At 30.4% G+C, this 10,678-nt stretch overlaps 1 protein-coding gene across 2 annotated transcripts; it reads right to left on the bottom strand.

The window, feature by feature from the left end:
- Positions 1 to 221: 221 nt before the first annotated feature.
- LOC107452761 (D-beta-hydroxybutyrate dehydrogenase, mitochondrial) lies at positions 222 to 8,119 on the bottom strand. 2 transcript variants are annotated; one of them, XM_016069336.4, is made up of 5 exons: positions 7,723 to 8,119; positions 3,677 to 3,889; positions 2,553 to 2,735; positions 2,345 to 2,477; positions 222 to 727 (listed from the first exon to the last, which is right to left on the bottom strand). In XM_016069336.4, exons 1-5 carry the CDS (start codon positions 7,943 to 7,945, stop codon positions 376 to 378), a joined length of 1,104 nt encoding a protein of 367 aa, XP_015924822.1. In that variant the 5' UTR covers positions 7,946 to 8,119; the 3' UTR covers positions 222 to 375. The 2 variants fall into 2 exon arrangements, with proteins under 2 accessions (XP_015924822.1, XP_071033968.1); XM_071177867.1 differs by having other exon boundaries at positions 2,345 to 2,473; positions 2,549 to 2,735; positions 7,723 to 8,081.
- Positions 8,120 to 10,678: the final 2,559 nt, after the last annotated feature.

Here is a 10,678-nt window from a genome sequence, read left to right as displayed (position 1 = left end):
TGTTTTTTCATATAAAAAAAAAATTTCATTTCAATATGTTAAGTGGATACATATATATATAGGACACACTTGCTGAGGGGCGTACTTATGTCTATGTACGCTACTGGAATAGCATTTGAGAAGCATTCCTAAACAAACTCTAGCTAATTTCTAAAATTCCATAATTAATGTATTAATTTCATTTAACTTAACACTTGAATCGGTATTAAAAGAATCACAAATAAAAATATAACTTTTATAACAACATGTTACAATTAAACAAAGGAAGAACAAGTATAATTACAAAACTTCGATCAATTGGGGTAAAGTCAAACATCACAATCAACGTGTTTTTTGTCCGATCAATTAATTAGGTGTTCAAAAATTACCTAAATTTTAAAAGGTGTTTGCCTCTTTCGGTTTTGGAAATCCGGTGAGGTACATTAAACATCTTACATAAAAATCTTTCTTCATGTGAGGCTCCAATTCATAAAAGTGCTCCAAATGTTCAACAATTGAGTTTCGACAAGGCCTGTAGACTATATCTGGATATTCCATGCTTATAGCATCTTCTAAAGCAGAAATAACGTGGTAGACTTTGTCACTTGCTAAACCAGTGTGATATTGTGCAAAGATCTTAAAATGTTTGAAATATTTCGTTCCATAATCGCTCTTTATGTCCTCATCGAGGGACTGGAAAGTTGCGTCAACATTTCTGGCTACATTCTCATCGCTTGTCATAGCCGTTCTGCAAAAGATAAATTTCATATACTGAGTGTAAAAAAGAATATGAAAGTACGATACGCTTGCTCCTGTGTGGGACGGTGGAGTTTAAACGATGACACGCAGAGCCTGACTAAGGCTCTGCTTGTCATCGTATATGGGGTAGTTGCTCAAGGCCCCCACGTCAGAGTGGGCCCCCAAATCGAATAGAAAGTTTATTTTACGTTTCCTACTTTAATGAACCTTTTTTAAGCAAAATATCAATACAGAGTAAAATCCGCCAGTTTTATGTTAGCTTTTTTATTAATCTATCGTATGAACGCAATCTATATTTCGTAAATCCATGGCTTTCTAAGGCGAAATTCAGCTAATTTTTTGCAATTATGATGGGCAAATTTGGCCAATCAAAACCTGTATTTCTACATATTGCAAACTGCGATATGTTTACAAAAATACAGGCTTCTGATTAGCTTAATTGAACTATCGTAATTGCGTAAATTTAGCGGAATTCCATCCAAATGTCAGCAAGGATATGAATTTTTGCGCCTAGATAACTAAGTTAACAATAAAAGAAACTGTGATTGACATAGAATTGTGAGAAAATCAATAAAATGGACTAAACGATATTTCGTCTGACCATTGGCGGGGGACTTTATAGCCATTTTATGTTCTAGTCAATTTTCTTTTAATCTATAATGAGGTGACAAATTTAAATACAATAAATACAAATTTAAATACCCCAAAGAAATATTTGTCCCGGGCCCAGATGACACGTAAAGACTTATTGAAAAACTTTGTTCTGTCCTTCAATAACTTTTTCAAAATTCAAAAATATTCTACTAAAATTTTATTTAATTTTGTATGTGCAGGAAACCTTCACGATTTGACTTTTAGATAATGTAGATTACTTGGATCAATATAGAATTGCGAAAAAAGTATTTTTTTAAAATTAGTATTATGAGCATTATAAAATAAAATACTTCAATATTAACTGATATGCAACTAAATTACTTAACTTTATCAATATCTTCAAGAACTAATCGTGCGACTTAGTAAAAATTCAACAAATTCAGAAGCCGTATAAATTAATTAATGCTTAGAATAAAATTTTTCATGTTTTTTTATTTAATACATAACTGACTCTTGTTAAATATTTAAAAACGTTTATTAACATTAAAATATAATTTGCTTTGCTCGCTAACTTTATTTTTTCCGCACTGATGATGTCCAAAAGGTAACTTTTGGAAAAAGAAAAAAAAAACGCACTTTCACAGAAAAGTTAAGAAACAGTGAATTAAATGAAGTGGAATGTCATATGGATTCAATCTACCTCTAGAACAATTCGTTTTTGAAAACCAGGCGCATCGAGATCATTGTTTAAAAAAGCCATGAAACAAATCCGATACAGCAGTGGTCTCCAACTGCCCAAAGAACAATAAATTGTTTCCATTTTATTTACTGTGGTTTATTTCTCTTGGGGTTTGTACGACTTGTTCTATCGTGTATTTCTCTGGTTTGTACGACTTGTTCCATCGTGTATTTCTCTGGTGTGTACGACTTGTTCTATCGTGTATTTCTTTGGTTTGTTCGACTTGTTCTGTAGTGTATTTCTCTTGGGTCAACAGTGCATAATTTAACTTACTCAAAGAGTTCAGGTTCCACCGAAATAACACGGATTCCCCAAGGTTCGAGTTCTTGTCTTAAACAGTCGTTGAATCCGACTGCAGCATATTTACTTGTGACGTAGCTGGACAGGTGAGCCCATGGTACTCTTCCTAAAGAAAAAAATGTTTTTGAATTATATTAATGCATTTTTCATGCATTACCAAGATTTCATTAATAAAACATGCCTAGAATGCTGGTCAAGTTGACCACTCTCCCTCGAGATTGTCTCAGTAGTGGTAAAAAGGCTTTGGTTACTCGAATTGGACCCAAGGCATTCACTTCCATACAATCACGGAAATCATCGATGCTTGTCAATTCGACGCTGCATCCTTTGTAGACACCAGCATTGTTGACAAGAGCCCACAATTCTGGAAAGAAAAAAAAGCATTGAATGATGATGAATGATTATTTTTTCATACACCCATTCATTCATCCACAGATCATAACTTTGACCTGAATCAGCAAACTATCAATCTCCAATTCAGTACCCCCAGAGGTATTGATTTCTTATGGGAACATGGAGGACTTTACGACTCGACAGATTTAACGTGGATCAGTCACAATTGCTTCGGCCGGCGGTGTTCGAATTTACGAACTCTGGGACATGGGCCCAGCGCCCTACCGACCATGCTATCCCGGCCCGGAAATTCAATTAATTTGCTAAATTAAAAATTTATTAATTTTCTTGCTTTAGAAGCTACTAATTTTCTATTTTAAATAGTAATAATTTTAATGATTCTATTGAATCTACTCCGATTTATGAATTGAGAGTAAAAATTAACTTTTTAAATTTAAACTGTAATTAATTAACATATTTTAGCTAATTAAAAGATAAAGCAGCAAAGTGTTTTGATAAAAAACTAAAAATTATCGAACTCAATAATTAAGTTTTTTATTTAGTACTCTTACCATATTTAATTTAAAGAATTTAAATAAAGCTTGATTTTTCATAATTTTCTTATGTTTTAAGATTTAATGTTATTGGAAATTGTTAGTTCAGTAGCTTCTATTAAATTATTGAGTATATTTGTAAAAAAAAAAAAAAAAACCTTTNAAAAAAAAAAAAAAAAAAAAAAAAAAAAAAACACTTGTAAATATACTCCAGAAATACAAAAGTAATATATTTTCATTATTTCATTATATGATTTTTGAAATATTTAAAACAATATTTTTCCTGGTTGCACCCCCTTTGGAACGTTTCTGCTGTGCCCTTGACTTTATCCATAGCTTTAAAAAAATAATGCATTAAGAAAATCTCCCTTATTTTTGAAGTGAGGCACGATTCTTACGTGATTCTTTACAAACTTACCCGATGTTCCTAAATTTTCCTTGACAAATTCAAATGCCTTCTTGGTACTTTCGTCACTTGTTACATCGAGCTTTAAAGTCTGCAGTCTTTCAGAACAACTCTTAGTCAATTCTGCAGCACCAGGTCCATCAGGATTCAAGCAGCTGGCAAATACGTGAAAACCTTGCGAGTCGAGATGTTTGGCGAGTAAAAAACCAAATCCACTATCACATCCTGAAAAAAAAAATTTTTTTAAGGGAAATAATTTCATTATTTAAAAAATTTATATGTAACCGTCGACGATTTAATGAAACCCAGAATCCTGTAGCAGTAAAGTATGAAATGATTCATATTTCAATCACTCTCTATATAAGCCAGCGGTTTCCAAATTTTTGCGGCTATGGAACCCTAAATGATTGACATTCTTTTAACGGTATGGTACTCCGCCTTTTTCACTAAAACATGAGTTTTTGTTGTTGTTTGTTACTTATGCCACTTGCCATACTAGCATATGTGCTTGAAATCAGGTGAATTTTTAAAGCGTTTCCTGTTTTTTCAGTGGTGCCATCTATGGAGAAGAATATGATTTCTGCCACACACACCCGGTTTTACTGGGAGCACCCAATCATACTCCATTCATTCATCCACAGATTGTAATTTTGACCTGAACCAGAGAACGACTAGAGTACATAAGGACAATTGCTAACATATTGACCTATAAAATACTGCTTTATTTTGCATTTTTTCATCGTTTTATTATTAATAATATTAAATTAGGTTTTATATTCAACAGTAGAATTCAGAGTCCTAGAACTAAATCTAGTCTTGTTATAATTTTTTATTATAATTTATTTATTTATTTTTGGTGCATAAACATAAGCTGCAAATGAATGAAAAAAACCGAACTAAGGTTTTCGTTGAAACGAAAACTATAAAGAACTGTTATAAACGTTGAAAATGGCTATAAGAGAAACATTTGCTTTATTTAAAATCTAATTATTTAATTTTAGTTTGAAAAGCGTGATGGGATATTGCATTCGCAATATTTTATAAATGTAGTTCTTTTCATACTTTATTTAATGTGCTATTTTATGAGCTTAACAATATGCTATTTCCTTTTTACTTTAAATAATACCTTAAGGACAACTAAAATATTAAGTAAATAACTTATTATTGATTGGGTCTGAATATAATTTCAGGTTTCAAAAATATGAAATAAAACGTGTTTAAAAAAGGTCCTAATTCTCGGAACCCAATAAATTCTTCCACGGAACCCTAGGACTATTAGCATTCATTAGAATAACTAATAAAAAACTTGTAGGCATGTTGTGATGCTACTTTCCATTTCATCTTAAGTGTTAGTCCTGAATTTAAATACATATGTAAAAAACTATAAAATATTTTTTTAAAAAAAATTTGTGTTTTATTAGATAATTTTATCTTTACCAGTTTTAATATGATAAACCTTAAATTTTTGAGAAAACAATAAGAGTTTATTTAATAATAAAAAAATAAATGTGAGTGAAACCATTAAAATTGATCCCAATCTCCCCCTTATTATTATTCACAAGGTTCAATTTATTTTCTTGCTTTACTTTCTGTCCGAAAATAAATATTTATCATTTCTTTAGCATTAATAAAAAGTTTTACGCTGAGAAAATATTAAAAGTGTAAAGTTTTATTCATTTATTTAAACACGAAGAAAATATTTTGTTGCGGGGAGAGCCGTCATAATCAATTAACATAGTTTTGCCCATAACAGTTATTAAATTTAAAATGCAGTGAATAATAAAAAATAAATAATTAATTAACTAATAATTAATTAATATATCTTTAAACCGTATGCCTTTACTCGTAATTAGCGATTAATTTCATTTATCAAAATAAGTTTTTTTAATTAAAAAAAAAAATTTATACCCCACTTGTAAAATGTGGGGCAATATTTTTTATGAAATATCACAGTTGTTGTATTTTTTTCTTCTTCATACTATCACTATTAATTGTGTTCCTTCTATAATCTAGAAATTAATACAGGGAGTTCAGTAATCAAAAATGCTTCATAACGTATTCAGGGTGTTTCGTAAAGGCAGTTATTAAAATATCGATGCTTAGAATCCTTGTCAAATGTGAACCAGATCGAAAATAAATATTTTAGAATTGTAAAAACAAAAACTCCGTTGAAATTTGACTAATTACGGTTGATGAAGTCGGGTAGACCCAACACCTCCTAGAAAGAACAGGCCTCAGCACGGGTAACCATAAATATCCCTTAGTAGTCCAAACGCAATGACATATTTTGTATTTTCAACCACTGCGCAGCTTAGTACCCCTTACGTAATGACATCTATCTTATTTTTCGTCTACTGCACAGTTAACTTCGTCACATCGGACTACTAAATTGATCCGTGTTGAGGCCTTTCTACTTCTAGGAGGTGTTGGTAGACCCCAAGCTTTTTTGATTGCCAAGGAGTTAAAAGATGATTATTAAAAACACTTTCAATTTTCTACCGGCAATCAGAGTGGTTTTCGATAGTCTGCTCACTCGCCTTCCTTAATTGTGATTTTTTAGATTTCGATAGCTTTTTTGTTGATTGCTCCCTTAAATATGTGATCCCCAATGTGTATACTTATTAATCCTTAATTTTGACAAGGATTCTAAAAATAGACGGATGGTTTAAACGTAACAGTATGCATATTTTAAGAATCTTTTCAAAGATTAATGTAAAAACACTATGTACATTTGAAGTTACAAGTTAATAATTAAAAGAGGAAAGAAATGCCATCGAAAACCAACGAATCACTATAGAGAAAGGCGGAACGGATAATATCAAAATCTGTTCGATTCCCGAAATAAACTTAAAGGTGTTTCTAATGTTTGCTTTTCATTAATATTTGTTCATACCGACAACCAACAGATTTTGATGTTTTAGTCCTGCCTTCGTCTATAATGTTTCTTCAGATTTCAATTATGATTTGTTTTCTGGCTTAAAGATTAGTTTGAAACTCCTTGTGCGTGCTTTTTTGACGTCATTGTAGACACGGATTCAAAATTTATAAATTAAGGGCAATGAATATAGAACACCTGTTTTAGAGATACATTGTAATAACTCAGAGAATGTAAAAAGCAAAAATTATGATAAAATTTGGGCGAATTGATAAAAAACATTCGCAACTTCCCCATTATCTATGAATATCTATCTGCGTTATCGTGTATTGTTATTTAGTTATAAATTTCTCGCTAACTTTTCATCTCGATTCAATTTTACCATGCAACATTTCTCAATGTCAACTGCCAACTTCTCCATTTTATAGCTGAAGAATTCATTAAAATATTTAAAGTGGTAAAATGTGTTCTTTAATAATTGATTACTAAATTTAAAAATTTGATTTAAAATTGTTTCGATTATTTACAGTAAATAAATAATTCAGATATAGATATAAAATACCTGACAATCATACGATGTTTTTAAGTGCTAGGGTTCCTGCAGGGTGCGTAGTCAGATTTTTTCAACTAAAAATAAGCACTTTTATAGCACTCAATAAATATTTTTAATCACTTTCCAAAAAGAATCACAATTAAGATCTGTGCAGTAATAAAAATTACTTTTTTTTGCAATAGTTTATGAAGTTCTTAATTTATGAACATAAAATCAATAAAATTCAAAAACGTTTTCACAAACTTCACATAATCATGATAAAATAATTAGTTTCTGATAAATATTTCAGAGAAAATCGTGAAAATCATGCATTTTTTGTAATTTAGAAGGACAATCGGAGAAAAAATTTCGTTTCAAAAGATCGAAAATTAAGGACTTTTTACAAATCCCGAATAAAAAAAGTACCTTTAAAAATGTTAATCAAAAATAAGCACCTTTAAGCACTTTTTAAAAACGCTATGCACCCTTCCCTGACAGCTCTCTGTCAACTGTTATTAAATGTCAAAGAGAAATATTTGAATGATTTTGCAAAAAGCTTAAAAGTTGGCAGCTACATCAATAAATTAACCCACTTGCAAAGAAAAAAAAATGTGAATAAAGCGTAAAAATTCGCAGCTTTATTCACCTTACCTGTGATCAGAACAGCTCTATTTTCCGGTTGCAATTTTTCATTCAGATGTCTCCTCTTAGTGAACCGAAACGTATACCCAGCCACCAACAGATAAAACAAAAAGTTAAAAGTGGACGAATAAAAACAAGTGACACAACACGGTAAAATAACACCAAGTGTCTTTAATACCAGTGCGACGCAAATAAAGTGCGTCACGGCAACAAGATGATACCTCCCTAACATTATTTTAATAATTAATAAAAATGTCCTCTTTTTTAAAATTTTTTATTCGAAAAAATTCAATTACGATTCTTCCTCTAGAATTCCAACGGAAGTGGGAGTTCGAGTGTTGGTGGCATGATACTTTTCTGAAAATCCAGAGGGTTATCGCAAACTTTGAACAAAAGTGATAAGAACTGAATAGATTAACTATAATCTCGGCGTTGATCATCATTTGAAGGGATGCTTTATCGCGAAATTAAAAGATCCAAATATAGACGATGATAGAGTCATTTAATCTAGACGTAAGAGTTATTCTTTCATTTTGCGTGACATATTAAAACTAAATGATAAGAAAGGATTCAGAAGCAATTGTTTTGCTCGTGATTATCTCCGGCGGCTAAAATGCTAGCAAGAAAATGGTCTCTATCAACGCTTATAGGATTCCATGAAAACTTTACAGACATTAGTGAATTATTCAAAATTTCTAGTATAAAAGAACTACTGAAGTACAACACGCGAAAGTTGTAAAAATTAGAAAATTTAAACGATTGAAACAATTAGCGACCCTGCTTGAGAAAATATAATTTAAATTCTTAAGGGATAAGACTGATAAACCGAAAGAAAAAAAACAGTTTACAGTATCACTTGCAATATAAAAAATTCATTGAACAGAAATGAAATCAAAATTTATTTGAAATTTAGGCTGAAATCAAACAAAATGTAATATTTTTAACTATAAATGCACCTTCATTTTGAAAAAAAAAATTCGATATATATACTTTTTATTTATTTTCATAGCAACTATTGTTGTTGTAGTTCATTTACGTCACACTAGAGCAGCACAATGGGCTATTGGCGACGGTCTGGGAAACATCCCTGAGGATGATCCGAAGACATGCAATCAAAATTTTCATCCTCTGCAGAGGGGATGGCACCCCACTTCGGCAGCCTGACGACCTGCACGCGAAGTCGAGCACTTTACGGTAGAACAGTTTAACGAGGATCAATACCGCGCACCCTCGGTCACTACGCAGACTAATCTAAGTGGTCTACCACCCGCACACTGACTAAAGCCAGTGATGCTTGACTTCGGTGATCTGCTGGGAAGCTAGTCTTAAGGATCAGTCCACTGCGGGACTTACAGCAATTAATTACAGAACATTCATATTTGGAAAATATTAATTTCACATATATTTGTAGAGCTAGTCATAGTGTCGAAATGTAACCCTTTCTGTATTTTCACATAGAAAAAAAAAACGACAGTTATACTTTAAAATTCTAGAACTTGGAATTTTAAAAATTTCAAGATGAGATTATTTCTTCAAATATTTTTCTCTAAAAGTGTTGGGACAAATTTTAAAAAAATCCTTAGAATTATTTTAACTTCTTTTTCTCAAAACATTGAAGTCTTAATGACGAAAGAGCATATCTAAAATATTCTAATTAATTAATATTACATATTGATTAAGTTGTAAAATTGCACACAAAATATACATACATATTTTTTTCTGAATACCTTAATTTCGAAAATATGATCCCAAACTGTTAACTGAGAGTTGGGTCCTACTTTATGTCGTTTTCACTATCTCTTAAGAACTAAATACGTGGATCTAAAATTTCTTTATCTCTCATAATTATTTATTGTTGATTTAACAATAATCTGCAAGTTTATGAAAATGTAAAACAAGACCGTTTTTACAACATGCTAAACTATGCTTATAAAAGAAAAAGAAAAAAATCGGCTTAATCGCTTTTTTTTTAATGAAGAATTTTTTTTTATTATTATTTAAATTTTAATTTACAAAGGTTTATACACATTCTTTTAAATTACATAATTTTGTAAAACAAAATTTTTAAATCAGTTGAATAGTTACTGAGAATATGAGATTTTAAACTCTTTTTAAAATGGTAAGTTATTCTGAAATTGAGAAAAAGTGCAATAGTTGAAAAAAAAATTAAAATTGACTACTGTTAACAGATATATTCCGATAAAAAGAGGTTAGGATAATCGAAATATTGGATTTGTATGACATACAATTAAAATACTTCGATTCACACGTATAATGCTCAGAATAAAAAAGGCAATACCGGAGAACCACGCAGTGGCGTAGATAGACTTGGGTGCGCCCCTTGCAAGATTTATAAATAAACGGAAAAATTTTTTAATTACAAAATGACAAAACCACTATATTAAGAAACTTTGAGTATTTATTTCATTCATTTCATATTAATTTATGTATTTTAATTGAAATTACTTTAATTAACAATGAATTAATAAATGCAATTGTAAGGTGTATCACATTGAAATAAAATTTATCGTAATAATATGAGAAAATAACTCACTATTTTACAATACTTCTATTCAAAGTTTAATTAAGGGTTACTATTTTTAAAGTGAATTAAAAAAAATCTTATAATAAGAAAAATTATTTTTATTATAATTTATATGGTGCTTTTTCAGGAGCATGCGCTCTCATACCTCGTAAGCCCCCATGCACCGATGGTGTGCTATTTACGAGATTGAAACTCCTTAAGATAATTTTAATCTTTAGATTGCAAAGGTACTTCCTTTTAATAATGTACTATATTAAAAATCTCAAAAAATCAAGATTGCTAAATTGTAATGCTATTTATGCGTATATTTAATTTTATTATTATAAATCAATACATTCTTTGCTGCCAAATTGGCAATAAAAATTAATTATAAAATTTATTTTACATCGCCTTAACCAAGTGTTGGGATTTCTTAAAGGT

Source organism: Parasteatoda tepidariorum, chromosome 2, assembly GCF_043381705.1.
Source record: "Parasteatoda tepidariorum isolate YZ-2023 chromosome 2, CAS_Ptep_4.0, whole genome shotgun sequence".
Taxonomy (NCBI): Eukaryota; Metazoa; Arthropoda; class Arachnida; order Araneae; family Theridiidae; genus Parasteatoda; species Parasteatoda tepidariorum.
This window is presented reverse-complemented; position numbering and strand designations above follow the sequence as displayed.